The sequence below is a fragment of the Phyllobates terribilis genome, unplaced genomic scaffold, assembly GCF_046119375.1.
Source record: "Phyllobates terribilis strain yellow unplaced genomic scaffold, ASM4611937v1 Scaffold_2__4_contigs__length_985480577, whole genome shotgun sequence".
In the NCBI taxonomy this organism is placed as follows: domain Eukaryota; kingdom Metazoa; phylum Chordata; class Amphibia; order Anura; family Dendrobatidae; genus Phyllobates; species Phyllobates terribilis.
Genome location: NW_027362762.1, coordinates 872,909,817 through 872,929,125, shown reverse-complemented (window position 1 = coordinate 872,929,125; position 19,309 = coordinate 872,909,817). Strand labels below are relative to the sequence as shown.

Sequence of the window (19,309 nt, the reverse complement as noted above, 5' to 3'; positions counted from 1 at the left end):
ACCGCTGCTCCCGATGTTTATTACTGTCTGCAGTGCCAATGTCACGTCGACAGCGCTACAGCCAATCCATGAAATCAGTGACTCATGCTGTCTACTTTGGCAGAGCTGCTGAGTTCAGTTATAGGCTCCCCTGCCATCAATGTGATTTAAGCGCTGCAGACAATCAGTGAGCTTGGTAGCTCATGCTGCTTATTTTGGCAGAGCGACTGAGTTCAGTTATAGTAGATATAGAGGGACTGGCGTGCACTCAGTCGTTATGGTAAGGTGCTGATGAAATGACAGTGCAGCAGCCACCTGGCATCCCTTGAATCTTGCGACTCTCTCTCTCTAAGGGTCTCCCCTATTTTCTCTAAAACAACAACGTGACAAAGACCCTGGTGGGGTAGCAACGTTGTGTTATTATTTTGTTGCAATTTTCTTCATCCATACATTGTTTTGCTTTCACAAATAAAAACTTTGCACCACTTCAACCATAAGAGTGTGCGCTGAATTTTCTACTGCCTGAGTTCAGTTATAAGCAGCACTGCTATCGACGTGACTTAAGCGCTGCAGACAATCAGTGAAATTGGTGCCTCATACGGTCTACTCAGGCAAAGCCGCCAAGTTCAGTTATTGGCTGCACTGCTATCGATGTGACTTCAGCGCTGCAGACACCAACCAAGGGCAGCAGCGGAGACTCAGCGCTGGACCCCGGGAGGGACAGCAAAGCTCTGTTTGGGGTCCAGGGGTTTTTTGAAATCAGAAAACTCTTTAAGTCTATGGAAAACCTTTTTAAAGTAATTTCATAGTTTCTACCATGTCTACAGATGCATCAATATTAAACCTTAGTGAAAATGGCATCTATCAAATTGTAAAATGAGGAAAAAACAAATTGCAACAGTTATTTCATGCAAAACTGCCCTTTTTGTTATTAGTTTGACAAATAGTTCTTGAAAGCACACAAATACAATAGCACAAAAATGATGCATATGTTTGTTAGCGCTGGAGTGCCCTTGTGTGGAGGGGGCTTAGGAGCAGAGTTTTCCTCATACGGGGTAGATGAGGTAGGCTGTAGCTGAGATTACTGCTGTTAACCGCTTAGATGACGCTGTTAACCGTTTAGATGACACTGTCAATCTCTGACAACAGCATTAAAATGGGTGCGATCAGAGGGCAACAATTACGATAGCAGCTGGCGGTATGTTAAAACCTTGGTACTCCTTTGATGCTTAGCTACAGGCAGAGTTTCCTATTAGCGATTTTCTGTGATTTTCACTACATATCGCTTTACTGTGGTATTGCAGTGTATGGTATGGTATAGTGTTGTATGTTTTGTTTTTTTACCCCCTTGGAGGACTAAAAAAATCCTTTCAAAAAGCATAAAAAAATAAAATACAAAAATGTGTTTTCCTACACTTTCCCCACATTAAAAATATGGCAACAACAAAAGTATTTTTTCTTTGTATTTTCTTTGTCTGTAAAAGTCTGGTCCATCAAAACCTAAAATTAATTAACACGTATAGTAAACGCTGCAAAAAAGAAAAAAAAATCAACATGCCAGAATTGAGGGTTTTTGATCATCACAACTCCCTAAAAAAAGTGCGATAAAACCCGATAAAGTATGTATATTAAATTGGTCTCAATAATAACATCAGATCGTCTCGCAAAAAAACAAAAACCCTCAAAAAAGCTCCATCGACGGAAAAATAAAAATATTACGTGTCTCGGAAAATGGCGACACAAACCAATGTTTTTTTTTTTACTTTACAAACTGAATTTTGACTTATAGTACTAAAAAGAAGGGGAGGAAAAACGCAACATGAAGCATGCGGAGGCGAGGGGTTCAGAGCGTTGCCCCTATACTTTTGCTTATATACTGCAGATTCTCCGAGATGAAGATAAGGACTTTGTAGGTTAGTAGTAGAGCCTCTACGGGCAGCCTCGCAGGGTATAATGTGCACCACATGTGCCATTAATAACGCTGAATGGTGTGGCTAATTTCCTGCTTGTTGGGCTGAGGGGATGCTCTGCGATGTCAAAGATCAACTCTTAACATCGGAAATTCTTCCAGATAATATGTCCCAGGTTTGGGTGACATAATCCAGTTGGAATCAATAAATATTGTACTATAATATGAAACAGTCAGTGACATATCATATAAGAATGTGCACACTGTCCAAGATCGAGGCCTAAAAATAAACCTCCTATAACATAATAGATTAAACATGTTCCTTTACGGCTACATGGCAGCGGAGCGAAGCAGCACAAGAGGTGAGGACCTTGTACTTCTAAGGGTCTCATGTGCCATCACCTCCGGGTATAGCTGAATATGTCATACAACTTAGAGGGAATTGGTCACCAGGTTTTTACCACCTAATCTGAGAACAGCATCATGTAGGGGCAGAGACCCTAAATCCGGTGATGTGTCACTTACTGGGATTCTTGCTGTTGTTTTGATAAAATCACTGTTGTATCAGCAAGAGATTATTATTAGAGGACTAGTCATTACTCCATTATATCTGGGAAGCCATTAGTAGCAATTTACTGCAAAATCATAATGGATTAAAAGGAATGTGTCATCAGAAAATGACCTATTGCTTACGTCACACTTTTATGTAAAATGTTTATTTATTTATTTTTTTTTTCAATTGTATATATCACTATCTATATTACAAAAATACATATAATAAACAAAAATGTTGTAATTTTAACTCTGGCCACTAGGCCTTATATCAGCGTCATAGCTCCTGTTCTGTGTATTATCATCACAGACAGGATTACATTGACATGTAAGGCTGTGTGCCCACGATGCGTTTAAGCGTTTTCACAGCGGCAATTCCGCTGCAGAAACGCTTAAAAAACGCTTGGTAGAAGGTCTGCCATGGTCCCCAATGATAATCCACATGTGCTGTGCACATGCTGCAGAAATTTCCGCTGCAGATTATCATTGCGGAAAAATCCGTAGCACTAACAATTATTTTGTGGAAGTGCTGCATTTTCGCCGCCATTGACTTGCATTGGAACGCATGGAACCGCATCACTACATCTGTACATGCAGAATCCATGCGTTTCAATGTGCGGATGGTACCCGGGTGTGGAGGACTGGAGACTCTCCTCCGGACCCGGGTACCATAGAACCTGTAAAAAAAAGAATAAAATAAAAAATAAACATTATACTCACCTTCTGATGGCCCCCGGTGTGCTTGTCCTCCCTTGCCGGCAGATCGCGGTGGACTCAAGGACCTGTGCTGACGTCATTTAGTCATGTAACGGCAGGTTCTTTAGTCCACCGCGAGCTGCCGGCAAGCCGAGACACATCGAATAAAGACTCCGGGGGCCATCGGAAGGTAAGTATAGATTTATTTTTTATTTTTACCATTCTTTTACGGTCATACTATATAAATCCATGCAGTTTGCATGGATTTATATAGTGTGACCAAGTTGACAAGCACTTTCCAAGTGATGCTAAAATCGCTTGGAAAGAGCTTGACAACCCGCATGCAGAAATGCATGTGAAGAACGCTTCACATCCGCTTGTCCCTGGCAGGAAAAACGCATGTACAATCCGCATGTACAATCCGCATGTGTTTTTTCTGCCAGGGAGATGCAGAAACGCTCAGGAAAAAATCCGGATCATTTCTGCATCGTGGGCACATAGCCTAACACAGGATTTACCATTCACAATAGATGATGTCACAGCTCACCTCCTCCCCCTCCCTTCACAATGTAATTTCCCAAGTTTAGAGCATAGGAGAGAGAGAGAGGGAGACAGAGGGGAGAGAGGGAGACAGAGGGGAGAGAGGAGAGACAGAGGGGAGAGAGGAGAGACAGAGGGGAGAGAGGAGAGACAGAGGGGAGAGAGGGAGACAGAGGGAGACAGAAGGGAAGAGAGGGAGACAGAAGGGAAGAGAGGGAGACAGAGGGAAGAGAGGGAGACAGAGGGAAGAGAGGGAGACAGAGGGAAGAGAGGGAGACAGAGGGAAGAGAGGGAGACAGAGGGAAGGGAGGGAGACAGAGGGAGACAGAGGGAGAGAGAGAGGAGAGAGAGGGAGACAGAGGAGAGAGAGGGAGACAGAGGAGAGAGAGGGAGACAGAGGGGAGAGAGAGGGAGACAGAGGGGAGAGAGAGGGAGACAGAGGGGAGAGAGAGGGAGACAGAGGGGAGAGAGAGGGAGACAGAGGGGAGAGAGAGGGAGACAGAGGGGAGAGAGAGGGAGACAGAGGGGAGAGAGACGGAGACAGAGGGGAGAGAGACGGAGACAGAGGGGAGAGAGACGGAGACAGAGGGGAGAGAGACGGAGACAGAGGGGAGAGAGACGGAGACAGAGGGGAGAGAGAGGGAGACAGAGGGGAGAGAGAGGGAGACAGAGGGGAGAGAGACGGAGACAGAGGGGAGAGAGACGGAGACAGAGGGGAGAGAGAGGGAGACAGAGGGGAGAGAGAGGGAGACAGAGGGGAGAGAGAGGGAGACAGAGGGGAGAGAGAGGGAGACAGAGGGGAGAGAGAGGGAGACAGAGGGGAGAGAGAGGGAGACAGAAGGGAGAGAGAGGGAGACAGAAGGGAGAGAGGGAGACAGAAGGGAGAGAGGGAGACAGAGGGGAGAGAGGGAGACAGAGGGGAGAGAGGGAGACAGAGGGGAGAGAGGGAGACAGAGGGGAGAGAGGGAGACAGAGGAAGACAGGAGAGAGAGGGAGACAGAGGAGAGAGAGGGAGACAGAGGGGAGAGAGAGGGAGACAGAGGGGAGAGAGAGGGAGACAGAGGGGAGAGAGAGGGAGACAGAGGGGAGAGAGAGGGAGACAGAGGGGAGAGAGAGGGAGACAGAGGGGAGAGAGAGGGAGACAGAGGAGAGAGAGGGAGACAGAAGGGAGAGGGAGAGAGAGGGAGACAGAGGAGAGAGAGGGAGACAGAGGGGAGAGAGAGGGAGACAGAGGGGAGAGAGAGGGAGACAGAGGGGAGAGAGAGGGAGACAGAGGAGAGAGAGGGAGACAGAAGGGAGAGAGGGGAGAGAGAGACATAGAGATATAAATATTAAAAAAAACAACTTCTTTACTTTCAGTAATCAGCAATTAAAAGGAGGCCGTCAGATTTCAAATCCATATCAAAGTAAGCACAGGTCCTTAGAGGGGAGTTTCCCAGTTTAGCTCTGCCAGCTCTGTATTGATTGACAGCAGTGAGCTAGCTGATGAAACAATGAAAAGGGTACTCTGGACTGAGCGGCCCCACCCATTTTGCTCCAAGCACCTGATTTGAATACAAACATGATATTTCTCTAAAATATAAAGCGTATTTTAAACTGAAAGGTATGGCTTTTCTTAGCTCAAGGTCCTACATGGACCACCAGACTCCTCTTTTTAAAGAATAAATGTAGAAAATCACAGCACTTCTGGTGATGGTGCTCAAGTAGGCTCCTATCCCTTGATACAATTCCAATATAATAACTTGGCACTCGAGTAATAAATTCCAGAATATTTTCATTCAATGCTGTACAATCCAGATGAAATTAGACGTTTCGGTCCCAATCGCAGACCTTCATCAGGATTGTGTAAAGGACGGCTTCAGTTAAAATGGAGCACAAGTGTGTGGTATCCACCGCTGACAGCAGGTGCTTCTTTTTAAAGAAGACCTGTCACCTTAAAGTGGCCAGTGTTTGCTCTTTATTTTATTATTTTATGTATTATGTGTTTTTTTCTGTGTTTTTTTTTTTAAATCCACCATACTGTTTCAGAGATATGGGCCTTTTTATTCAGTCCTCATTTTTATTGCTCTTCACCAAGTGGGTGTTGCTCATTTGGTAATTATGTAGGGCATCCAAAAGCCATGCCCCCCGAATCATGTAAGCCCCGCCCCCTTGGAAAGGCCATAAAAATTAGAACTACATAAAAAGGCTCATATCTTTGGAAAGGTATGGCGGATTTAAGAGAAACAAAAAATGGACTACTCAGGGGAGGAGCAAGAATGAAATAAGAGCACAAAATGGCCACTTTTGACCTGGTGGCAAGTTCCCTTTAACAGAGTGTCAAGTATGTCGTGTCAATCAAAATGCCAGTGTAATAGTCTGGAAATTGAGAGGCTACCTACCCTTAATTTTTCTTAAACTGCAGTAAATTTTACATCTTGGTATGATACCAAGTCAGTACAATCTTGAGCTATCCGTCATAAACTATGTAAGGTTAGAAGGCCCATTTTCCGTGTAATAATATAATGACTTTTTGCACTATAAGACTCATGTGCACGGAGTCCAGGCCCTTCGTTCGTTTGTACAGGCTCGTAGCTTTACAATTCCGCCTGTGACATGCAAAGCTGGGTCATAAATAATAAAAATCTATATGTTTCTGTGCAGAATCAAGACGGGAGTTTTGAAAGGGCCACCACTTGCTCTGCAGGGAGCAAAATAAACATTATTGTTCATTCCTGGCAAAGTCACGTTCAGAAGTGGCGTGAAGGCAAAACAATCGTGGACGGCCGCAGCAATAACGGAAACGCCATTTATTTATTTAGCAAATATCGCTAGGTAGAGAAATAGCAGAATGTTTCCATTAGGAAAGTGAATATGAAAAGCAAAATCATAAAAGCTGTAAACAGCGATGTGAAATATAAGAAAATATTAAATGGAAAGTTTGGAAAACTTTGTGGGATCCACCGCTGCTGGTCATCATTCCAGGATTTTGGAAATTCCAATACATATTTTACATTGCAATAGACAACTATATATATTATACCTCTCATGTAAGATATAACAATTGTAAGAATTATATAAAAATATGCTTGCCCTTTGTACACAGATATTTCAAATTTGCCTACTATAAAACAGTAAGTGTAGGGGGGAGAGGGGGATGCAACTGCAGCCTTTCCTATATTGTAGAGAAGGAAACTGATTGGCTTCAGAGCACAAAACAGAGTTCTTGCATCGCACTAGAAGGAGCTTATCCATACAGTGTACAGTCATAGCCGAAAGTGTTGGCACCCTTGAAATTGTTGCAGAAAATGAAGTCTCCTAGAAAATTATTGCAATTACATCTTTTGTTATACACATGTTTATTTCCTTTTTGTATATTAGTACAACACAAAAAAAACATAGGAAAAAAAGGCAAATCGGAAATAATTTCACACAAAACCCCAAAAATGGGCCCGACAAAATTGTTGGCACCCTCCACTTAATATTTGGTTGCACACTCTTTGGAATAACTAACTTCAATCAATCGCTTCCTATAACCAGTAACAAGCTTCTTACACCTCTCAGTTGGATTTTTGGACCACTCTTCTTCTGCAAACTGCTCCAGGTCTCTGATATGTGAAGGCGCCTTCTCCCAACAGCAATTTTAAGATCTCTCCACAGGTGATTAATGGGATTTAGATTCATTGCTGACCACTTCAGAACTCTCCAGCGCTTTGTTTCCATCCATCTCTGGGTGCTTCTTGAAGTATGTTTGGGGTCATTGTCCTGCTGGAAGACCCATGACCTAGGACGCAAACCCAGCTTTCTGACACTGGGCACTACATTGTGACCCAAAATCCTTTGGTAATCTTCAGATTTCATGATGCCTTGCACACAGTCAAGGCACCCAGTATCAGCAAAACAACCATTAAATATCTTAGTACCTACAGTCAAATATGGTGGAGTTTCAGTGTTCTTTTCTGTGTAGGCCTCATTCCATTGAATGATGTGCTTTACCAAACGCTGTATCTTGGTCTCATCTGTCCACAAGACGCTTTACTAGAAGGATTTTGGCTTACTCACGTACATTTTGGAAAACTGCAGTTTAGCTTTTTTATGTCTCTGGGTCAGCAATAGGGTCCCCCTGGGACTACTGCCATAGCGTTTCATTTTATTCAACTGTTGATGGATAGTTCGTGCTGACATTGATGCACCCAGAGCCTGAAGGACACCTTGAATTTCTTTGGAACTTGATTGGGGTTGCTTATCCACCATCCGGACTATCCTGCGTTACAACCTTTCATTAATTTTGTTTTGCTGTCCATGTCCAGGGAAATTAGCTACAGCGCCATGGGTTGTAAACTTCTTGATAATGTTACACACCATAGACAAAGGAACATCAAGATCTCTGGAGATGGACTTGTGACCTTGAGATTGTTGATATTGTTCAACAATTTTGGTCATCAAATCCTCAGACAGTTCTCTTCTCCTCTGTCTGTTCTCCATGCTTAGTGTGGCACACAGACGCACAATGCAAAGATCGAGTCCACTTCTCCCCTTTTTATCTGGTTTCAGGTGTGATTTTCATATTGCCCACACCTGTTACCTGCCATAGAGGAGTTTCAAAGAGCATCACATGCTTGAAGCAAAGTTGTTTACCTACAATTTTAGAAAGGTGCCAACAATTTTGTCCAGCCCATGTTTGGGGTTTTGTGTGAAATTATGTCCAATTTGCCTTTTTTTTTTCCTCAGTTTATTTTGTGTTGTTCCAATACACACAAAGGAAATAAACATGTGTACAACAAAACCTGTGTAATTGCAATAATTTTTCTGGGAGAAATACTTCATTTTCTGGAACCATTTCAAGGGTGCCAACACTTTCGGCCATGACTGTAGGTCATAGGAAGCGGAATAAAATGATACCTTGTTTACTTTAATCTGATGTCTTATTCCAGACAAATCCAAATTTTTCTTATATGTAAATGAGGTGTTAAGATCTATGGGCCGGACACTGATCTGCATACGAATCTGCCTCCAGGGATTATTATAAATGAAAGGGGAAGTCACCTGTGTGATGTGTAATGGTTCCCAGTGTGATGTGTGATGGCCGCTCTCTGCTCTCCTGATCTCACTGCAGAGCTGTGTGTGATTATACCTGACACATCTGCAGGTTCCTCTCAGCTTCAGCCTCCAGCTCACAGGCAGACAGGGCTGCAATACAGCAGAGCTGTGAGAGCTGCAACTGCTAACGTGTGTGTAATGAGACAAAATTCAGTTCTACTATTCTGTGTTCGTTACATGTCTCACAGTGACAACTCCCCCTTTTATTAAACATAATCTCTGGAGGAAGAGTATCATGTAGATCAGTGTGTGGCCCATAGATCTGAACAGCGCATTTACATATTAAGAAAAATAAGGATTTCGCTGGAATAAAACATTGGATTGCAGATATCAAGTGTCACTGAGGACATTGGGTAAGAGGGGGGAGGGAGGGGTCGCACAGATCCCACCGCTGCCACCAGTTTGTCAAGGAGCACATCGGGGTAGTCGCACAGCTTCCCATCGCTATCGCCAGTTTGTCAGGGAGACGCAACTCCGCTGCCTCCAATCGCCAGGTCAATTACTCAATTGACTGACAAGTGATGGACGATGCCACGGCTCCACTACTAGGCCGGTTATTGGGGTACGCACAGTGAGCGTATGGTATATACACCTCCGATTCTAATGCATGGATTATATATACCCCGGCAGAGTCCATGCCAACTCCACAATAACAAAAGAACTACTAGCTGCCACTACCAATTGTTTATACAGGCCGATTGGACACCTGTTACAGGTGGCTTCAGGATTGCAGTTTACAGAGCAAGAGGAACAGAGCTATTAAATTTTATATATATAATCAGGAAAAGTAGGCAGTGTTTATAAAAAAATATACAAAGATGATACCAAATGGGAACAAAACAATATGGTATATACAATTATATAGAATAAACAGGAATAACGAAAGAGAAGTACTGAACATGATATTGCACGAATGGCTCTTATCTTTGTAGAGGGAATGCTCAGATTAGGAAAATGAACAGAACCCATAGCGATCTATGTCTTCCAGAATGAACAGTGACAGCCACCCAAACTCTCATTTTTATTAGATCAATGTTACGCCCACACTCCTCCCCTTGGTGAGCTCACATGGAGGATTATTGTGGGATGTGCTAGGTTTGTTAGAATTATATGAGATCCCTAACTTTTAGTATATCTTCACCCCTGGAAGTCCCAGGAGGTAGATATTGTCATGTTTCCTGTTGCGATTTTACCTTTCTATAGAGATGAAACATGACATGGATAGCATCATCCATGGGACCAATATTAAGTTGGAGGGGTTAGAATGGCCTTACGGTGATTTGAGAGAATGCATTATATTCGTCCCCTCGCTATGACACCGAAAATATATCTACTATAAATATCAGTTTGATGCAAACCCCAATATTCATCATTGACCACTGGCTCAGAAACTAATGCCTTGGAAGTGAACTTCTCCGCCTCTGAACAAACAAATCCCAAGCTTAGCGTCTGGCTCCTAGAGCAAATCTCCTGTTGTAGGAGGTCCCTATTTCAATAGAGGTTGAAGTGACAGTTCTTTCTCACTTCCCCAGTTATATTTAATCCCATATGTTCAATATGAGGGTTTTATGTTCCCCCTCTCTGGAGATGTCTTTATGGATTTAAATTTTTCTCTATGACATCAAGGTATCATTTTATTCAGCTTCCTATGACCTACATGCCCATATAGACCTTTTAGGAGGGTTGATCCTACTGACAGATTCCCTTTAAAGTAAAATTCAAAGACAGAAAACAATCATATTAAAGATATGTGCATATAGAGGAGATGTGCTGTGGATTTTCTGTCTAGATTTGTGCATTACAATACCAGCGAAGTGGATAATCATTCACACAATGTGTAAAAAATAAAACATCAACATGAAGCTACATTCCCACAATGAGTATTTGGTGAATTTTTAATGTTGCAGATTTTCTAACATCTATTGGCTAAATTAGGTTACTTGCTTCTTGCTCATTGCGTTTTTGAGTGCATTTTTTTACATGCCTTTTTATCGCGTTTTTGATGGTGCTATTTTTGGTAAGCAGCTTTTTTTTTGATACTCCCCGGTATTTGGCTTAAAAAAAACTTCAATGATACAGTCATGTGCAGATTACATGCGTTTTTAGTACATTTTCTAAAGGTCAGTTGACGCAACAGAAGAGAAAAGACAATGGCCATGAGATATGTATAAAATTCCATCCACTTTGATGGAGCTAAAAAACGCTACGTTTTTTGTGCATCGCAAATACGCAACATCAAAAACTCATTATGGGAACTTAACCTGAACGCTTTAAATCCGTAGTATATAGGACTTCAGATTTCCCCCTTTTCAGAGGACTAAATCCAAAGCAAATCTCCATGGATTGTAAAGTGCTGCGGAGTATGCATAGAACTAAAAATTATCTATTATTATGTAACCCATGTGTAAGTGATGGAACCTAAATTTTTTTAATATAACGTATTGGCTGGCAGTTTTCTTTCAAATACTTAAAAAATTCCATCATAATAATGATCAGATAAGAAAAGGCGCTTTCAAAAAAATGATTACTTTGTTTCTGATGTTTTAGTATCCAACAAATATCAAACTCGACAGGAGGCAAGAATTCCTGACTTGGTTCTACTGACATCACTGAGCTCTCGCTACAAATTCTCCAGAGACTTCAGTTCTGAGCATGTTTTGTAAGTCAGACACTTAGCAAATCCTCCATCCTTACATGGACATGTTTGCCTTCGGGTCAAGCCTGTATTTTTCTACATTTCGCTGCAAATGATATATTTAGTGTCAGAAAGCATTTATGGTAGCTTAAAAAAATAAGAAAATAAAAAATATACAGTGCTGTGCAGAAGCTTTTGGGAGGTTTGGAAAAAAAATGCTACAAAAGTAAGAATGCTTTAAAAAGTAGAAGTGATAATAGTTCATTTGTATCATTTAACAAAATGTAAAGTGAATGAACAAAAGAGAAATTTAAATCAAATCAATATTTGGTGTGATCACCCTTTGCCTTCAAAACAGCATTGGTTCCTCTAGGTACACCTCCATATAGTTTGTAAAGGAACTCAGCAGAGCGGTTGTCCACACATCTTGGAGAACTAACCACAGATCTTCTGTGGAGACAGGCTCATCCTTCTGTCTCTTCATCCTGGAAATACTCGATGACGTTGAGATCAGGACTGTGTGTGGGCCATATCACCACTTCCACGACTCGGTGTTCTTTTTTTACGCTGAAGACAGTTTTTAATGACATTGGCTGTGTGTTTGGGGTAACTGTCCTACTGTAGAGTAAATTTGAAGCCCATCAGATGCCTCCCTGATGGTCATACATGATGGCTAAGTATCTGCCTGCATTTCTCAGCATTGAGGACACCAAGAAATGGGCAATGTTGAGGACCATAGATTCAGTGCCTGACAAAGAAAACTCAGTGCAGCAGATGAAAAACACATCCTGCGTATGTCCCTTTGAAATTGAAAGATGTCCAGCAGTGCCATCAACTCATGACTGGAACCTATACCAGCTACACCCATCTACTGTTGTTAAACGTCTGGCCAGAAGTGGTCTTAAGGGAAGAATTGCAGCCAAAAAACATAATTTTGACATGGAAACAAGGCAAAATTACTCAATTATACACAATAACATAGGAACTGGGCGCAAAAGGTTGGAAAGTGGGACAATAATAAGCGTCTGCAGGCAACAGTGGAGCATGGTGGAGATTCATGGGCGTACCCAGGATCAAAACTAGGGGGGGTGCAAGCCATGGTCACAAATACCGAAGAGAAATATATATATATAGTACAATGCAAAGATTTCACTTCTTACATTACATGAGTGATATCTATTGTAAATTCCACAATAGCTCAGAAACCGGCGAATCACTCCACACAGTATACTGGCCCCTATAAAATGCCTCCTACAGGATACTGGTCCCCATATAAACGCTCCATACAGGATACTGGCCCCCATATAACGCTCCATACAGAATACTGGCCCCCATATAACGCTCCATACAGAATACTGACCCCCATATAACGCTCCATGCAGGATACTGGCCTCCATATAACGCTCAATGCAGGATACTGGCCCCCATATAATGCTCCATACAGAATACTGGCCCCCATATAATGCTCCATACAGAATACTGGCCCCCATATAACGCTCCATGCAGGCTGTTCCCCACACATAATGCCCCATGCAGGCTGTCCCCCCCCCATATAATGCCCCATGTAGGATGTCACCTCCCCTTATAATGCCCCATGCAGGATGACACCCCCCCTTCCTTATAATATCCCCATGCAGGATGTCACACACGCCCCCTCCCTTATAATGCCCCATGCAGGATGTCACACAACCTCCCTCCCTAATAATGCCCCATGCAGGATGTCACCCACCCCCCTCCCTTATAATGCCCCATGCAGGATGTCACACACACACCCTCCCTTATAATGCCCCATGCAGGATGTCACACACCCCCACCTCACCCCCCTCCCTTATACTGCCCCATGCCTCCATACAATAAAAAAAAAAAAAAAATCAAATACTCACCTCACATCTCACCTGCTGCCGCTGCTCTGGACTCCAGCGTCGCCGGCCTCATCCCGCTCTGCGCTGTGACTGCTCAGGAGAAAGCGCGGTGTAAAGACGTCACCGAGCCCTCCGACCTGAGACGTCACAGTGCAGCAGCCGCGGAGGATGCAGGAGCTGCTGCGGAGGCAAGGGGAGAGGTAAGTAGGCCCCGGCATTTGCCCGGGTGGTAACGCCGGCCCTGGTGTGCGGCCCTGCTTTTTTTAGCTGCCCCCCCACCCTGCCCCACGGTGGGTACGCCCATGTGGAGATTCCTTACATATTTGGGGCTACAATTCAGCAAATGGAGTTGGGGCTTTGGTCAGGTTAATGGTGTACTCAATGATGAGAAAAATCAGGCAGAAACTACAGGCAGAAACTAATCCATCAAGTGAGTTGTTTGATTCGCTCCAAATTTCTTCTGCAGCGGGACAACAACCCCAGTATAAAGAAGAACAAGGACTCCTGGAAGTGATGATATGGTGGCTTCCAACTATCCTTCATCTCAACATCATCGAGTCTGTATGGGATTACATGAAGAGACAGAAGGATTTGTGTAAGCCTGCATTTACAAAAGATCTGTGGTTAGTTCTCCAAGATGTTTAGAACAACCTCCCTGCTGACTTTCTTCAAAAACTGTGTGCTATTGTATCTAGAAGAAATGATGCTTTGATGCTGTTTTGAAGGCAAGGAATGGTCACAACAAATATTGATTTACATTTCTAATGGATAAAAAGAAACTATTAATACTATTATTTTTGAAAACATTCTAAGGCTACATTTCCACAAAGAGCTTTTGATGTTGCAGATTTTTTGCACCTATTAAGTAAATTAGGTTACTTGCGTTTTTATCACGTATTCCACTATGCAGTTTTTGCACCACAGCAGTCTGAGAGGACATTCTCCACCAAGTAAACCAGTACAGTAATATATATATAACACATGATACTTAAGGGTAATATACAAAAAACTACAGCACTCCTTTGTTGCAGCGAAGTTAATATCATTTATGGATGTGTCAGCATGTCATGTTCTTCATGTTATAATATGGCTAATATTTCAAGGACTGTTACGTGGATGCTCAGCGGAGATGGTAACAGTTTTCTGTCAGCCTCTCCACTGAGCAGTCACCACACTGTTCCTAACCGGCCGTGATCAAGGTCCAGGTAGTCTGAAACATATTGTAAAGTATGATATCCTTAAACATGACATGTGACATATCAATAAATTACATTTTCTTCTCTGTAACTAAAAAGTGCAGTGGTCTTTGGTATATTACAGTCAGGATATGTATGCTACCACTGTGCACCACCATCCACATGGAGTGCCAACCACAACCTTTCGACTATGATATTTAGGGGGGCCTATTACTGCGACCTCAAATTTCGATGATAATTCAAAACTCCAGCAAATATCATTTTCTTAAGAACGAAAGATCAAGTGAGCTGAAATCCAGAGTAGCCAACGTGCCTAAACATTTGCAGTCGTCCTCTAACTTGCCTAGCCACCATAAAAATAATGCACTACTAGGGCAACCTTTTCTCAATCTGAACATTTTCCCCCATAAAAATAAAAACACTTAGACTCATCTTCCATGTCGGCGCCATTCTAGCAGTATCGGCACTTGCATCCCCAGGGCTCACGTGAGGTTGTTATGACACATGAGCCCTGCACTCAATCAGCGAGGGCGTCACTGTCCCCACATTTGGACGAATAAGTAATCAAGAGAAGGTAAGCGGTCAGCCGCAACTCTCGTCTGTTGATTACTTATACGTCCAAAGGAGGGGCGCTGATTGGGCTCACGTGATATAACAACCTCACATAAGCACCGGGAACACGAGTGCCAATACCGTTGGAATGGGCCAGCACAGGAGGTCACATTCCGAGTGAGAAGAGGTTGTCCTAGAAGTGGATAACCCCTTTAAAAATCTTGGAATAAAGCATTGAAGAAATTTTAAGACTGATTTGTTGAGTCGGACCATTCTTTCTTTGGATTTACAAGGCGTGCCAGGACAGTGGCGAGGTTCCGAGCCCCGATCTATGGTGAGTTGGCTATTTTCACCTTTAAACAACCATGGAACATTAATTCTTGATTGATGGTGGCCCAACCTCCATGGCCATCCATGATGAGCACAATGAAGAAGCTGCCGAGATCCTGTGAGTATCACCTCCCCTTATTGTTCAAACAGATAAGCGGCTTATCTGTACAGATTGGTACTGAAACACAGAAAAAAGATTGGAGCAGGAAAATATGGGATGAGTAAAAGCCCCAGGTGAACCTGACTATACTGATGAGCTGTTGAGCTTGTGTGTGAATAATTCATGGGACAGCTACGTTCTGTTGGTGGATGGGGGTTCGAGAGTTCAGATTTCTCAAATAATCTAAGGATAGGCCATCAATGGTAGATCTTCCATTAAATATTACATTCAGGACCAATTCATAAAACTGTAGTGAATGCAAAAAACACACACAAGAAAATGCAAAGTGCAGTACATATATCACACAAATGTGGCTTATAGCTGCAGGAGGTGTAATCTAAAACAGACAAGTGAAAATACGAGGATAATTTGGAGAAAATGGTTATCACCTGGTAAATGTCAAGAAGGTTTGTATGTAATCCAGACATCTTTGGCTAAGAGAAATGACATCATACCAGATAATACAGCCATAATCCAAGATTCCAAAATAGGATAAAACGCCAGGGCTCTTTAAATAAGCTGCTGCGGAGGGAGCAACAGGCAGCTTGTGAGTGACCTGTCAGAAAGTTAGCAAAGTGGACCCATTCATCAGGCACGAAGCGATGAAAAGTCAGCAGGCAGAGGTAGAATTTCACAAATCTTATAGTCGACTACAAAGTTATCCACAATCCATGAGCTAATGCAGACTAACTGGTGCCTTCAGCTCCTGCTCTGTCATTATCTATCAGTAATAGAGGGTTTAATCTGAAAAATATATGGTTTTAACTGTTGGCACTGGCGTGTGCATGGGGAGAGTAGGATGTGAAAAAATATTTTAATCTGCGTCGACAAGAAAAATATGTGAGGACTAATGCGTTTTAAACTGATAGTGGTGAATAGTGTGCCGAGAACGGAATAAAGCTCCAGTCCAGATTGTACTTTCTAAAACTTATTTTTGCTAATTTGTTTGCACACAAAAATTTCATGGACGATTTGAGAGATGTTCTGTTTAATAATTTTCATTCTAAAAGTGGTGGGCCGAACACAAATTAATTTTTATTCGAAATCACTATCTATTTAATGCCATAATCTAATCTAATGTCTAATACACTTTAATTAAAAATTCCCTATCATTACCTAACTACACTAAATGCTTTTTTTTTTTATTTTTTTTTACTACTTCCTTTTTGAATCCCAGTGCAACGGTGCTGCCCCCGTAAGTGACGTCCCTTATGGGGGTGGCGCTGGTCTCTAGATGCTGGCTAATCCACTTACGACGCACACTGACAGTGCGCCCTGCTGCCGGCAAGAGAGCGCATGGTCATTGTGCACGTCACGTCACGTCACGTCACGTGACAACAGTCTACTGAGCATCATTCAGAATTGACAACTGACACATGCTCAATAGAGCAGGGACTAGCCCAGGCCCTGAAACAGAGGTCACCGATGACGCCTCGTCTGAGTATCTCAGCATGCACTGAGAATTCTCAAACAAAGCGTCATTAAAAATTAAGTAGTAAAAAATATAAAGCAGTTAGAGAACGTTAGGGAACTTTTAATTACAGTATATTAGAAAGAAAAATTAGATTATGTCATTAAAAAGATAGGCATTTAAATTGAAAATTTGTGTTTCGGTCCACCCCTTTAAGAGATCCTTTGTAGCATTATAATTGTCACATGTACAGTTATATGAAAAAGTTTGGGCACCCCTATTAATCTTAAGCTTAACCCCTTAAGCCCCGCGGGTGGTTTGCACGTTAATGACCGGGCCAATTTTTACAATTCTGACCACTGTCACTTTATGAGGTAATTACTCTCGAACGCTTCAACGGATCCCCCTGATTCTGAGATTGTTTTTTCGTGACATATTGTACTTCATGATTGTGGAAAAATTTCTTCGATATCACTTGCGTTTATTTGTGAAAAAAACGGAAATTTGGCGAAAATTTTGAAAATTTTGCAATTTTCAAAATTTGAATTTTTAAGCCCTGAAATCAGAGCGATATGTCACACAAAAGAGTTAATAAATAACATTTCCCACATGTCTACTTTACATCAGCACAATTTTGGAACCAAAATTTTTTTTTGTTAGGGAGTTATAAGGGTTAAAAGTTGACCAGCGATTTCTCATTTTTCCAACAAAATTTACAAAACCATTTTTTTAGGGACCACATCACATTTGAAGTCACTTTGAGAGGTCTTTATGACAGAAAATACCCAAAAGTGACACCATTCTAAAAACTGCACCCCTCAAGGTGCTCAAAACCACATTCAAGAACTTTATTAACCCTTCAGGTGCTTCACAGGAATTTTTTGAATGTGGAAGAAAAAAATGAACATTTAACTTTTTTCACAAAAATGTTAATTTAGACCCAATTTTTTTTATTTTCACAGGGGTAACAAGAAAAAATGGACCTCAAAATTTGTTGTGCAATTTCCCCTGGGCACGCAGATACCCAATATTTGGGGAAAAAATACTGTTTGGGCGCACGGCAGGGCTCGGAAGGGAAGGAGCGCTATTTGACTTTTTGATTGTAAAATTTGCTTGAATAATTAGCGGACGCCATGTTGTGTTTGGAGAGCCCATGTGTGCCCAAACTTTGGAGCTCCCCCACAAGTGACCCCATTTTGGAAACTAGACCCCCCAAGGCACCTTTCTAGATGCATAGTGAGCACTTGGAACCCCCAGGTGCTTCACAAATTGATTCGTAACAATGAAAAAGTGAAAAAAAAAACACTTTTTCATTTTTATGAATCAATTTGTGAAGCACCTGAGTGTTCCAAGTGCTCACAACGCATCTAGATAGGTGCCTTGGGGGGTCTAGTTTCCAAAATGGGGTCACTTGTGGGGGAGCTCCAATGTTTGGGCACACAGCGGCTCTCCAAACGCAACATGGTGTCGCTAACAATTTGAGCCGATTTTCCGTTAAATTTGTTAGAGGACACCATGTTGCATTTAGAGTCCCTGTGTGCCCAAACATTGGAGCTCCCCCACAAGTGACCCCATTTTGGAAACTAGACCCCCCAAGGCACCTATCTAGATGCATAGTGAGCACTTGGAACCCCCAGGTGCTTCACAAATTGATTCATAACAATGAAAAAGTGAAAAAAAAAACACTTTTTCATTTGTATGAATCAATTTGTGAAGCACCTGAGGGTTCCAAGTGCTCACTATGCATCTAGATAGGTGCCTTGGGTGGTCTAGTTTCCAAAATGGGGTCACTTGTGGGGGAGCTCCAATATTTGGGCACACAGCGGCTCTCTAAATGCAACATGGTGTCCGCTAACAAATTTAACGCAAAATTGGCTCAAATTGTTAGCGACACCATGTTGCGTTTGGAGAGCTGCTGTGTGCCCAAACATTGGAGCTCCCCCACAAGTGACCCCATTTTGGAAACTAGACCCCCCAAGGCACCTATCTAGATGCATAGTGAGCACTTGGAACCCCCAGGTGCTTCACAAATTGATTCGTAACAATGAAAAAGTGAAAAAAAAAAAACTTTTTCATTTTTATGAATCAATTTGTGAAGCACCTGGGGGTTCCAACTGCTCACTATGCATCTAGATAGGTGCCTTGGGGGGTCTAGTTTCCAAAATGGGGTCACTTGTGGGAGAGCTCCAATGTTTGGGCACACAGGGACTCTCTAAATGCAACATGGTATCCGCTAACAAATTGAATGGAAAATCGGCTCAAATTGTTAGCGGACGCCACATTGCGTTTGGAGAGCCCCTCTGTGCCCAAACTTTGGAGCTCCCCCACAAGTGACCCCATTTTGGAAACTAGACCCCCCAAGGCACCTTTCTAGATGCATAGTGAGCACTTGGAACCCCCAGGTGCTT

At 42.5% G+C, this 19,309-nt stretch overlaps 2 protein-coding genes across 4 annotated transcripts in view; one reads left to right on the top strand and one right to left on the bottom strand.

The window, feature by feature from the left end:
• Nucleotides 1-19,309, bottom strand: part of CMSS1 (cms1 ribosomal small subunit homolog) — a 413,413-nt gene that overhangs the window by 199,665 nt on the left and 194,439 nt on the right. The gene's annotated exons all lie outside the window — the stretch shown is intronic.
• Nucleotides 1-19,309, top strand: part of FILIP1L (filamin A interacting protein 1 like) — a 317,635-nt gene that overhangs the window by 136,708 nt on the left and 161,618 nt on the right. Inside the window, exon 1 of one of the 3 annotated variants that reach the window (XM_073668094.1) lies at nucleotides 13,746-13,847. The exons of the other annotated variants lie outside the window; for them this stretch is intronic. Within the exon in view, the coding sequence (XP_073524195.1) occupies nucleotides 13,771-13,847 (77 nt within the window). The 5' untranslated portion in view covers nucleotides 13,746-13,770. Of the gene's footprint in view, nucleotides 1-13,745; nucleotides 13,848-19,309 lie in introns of those variants that run through there. 3 annotated transcript variants of the gene reach the window in all.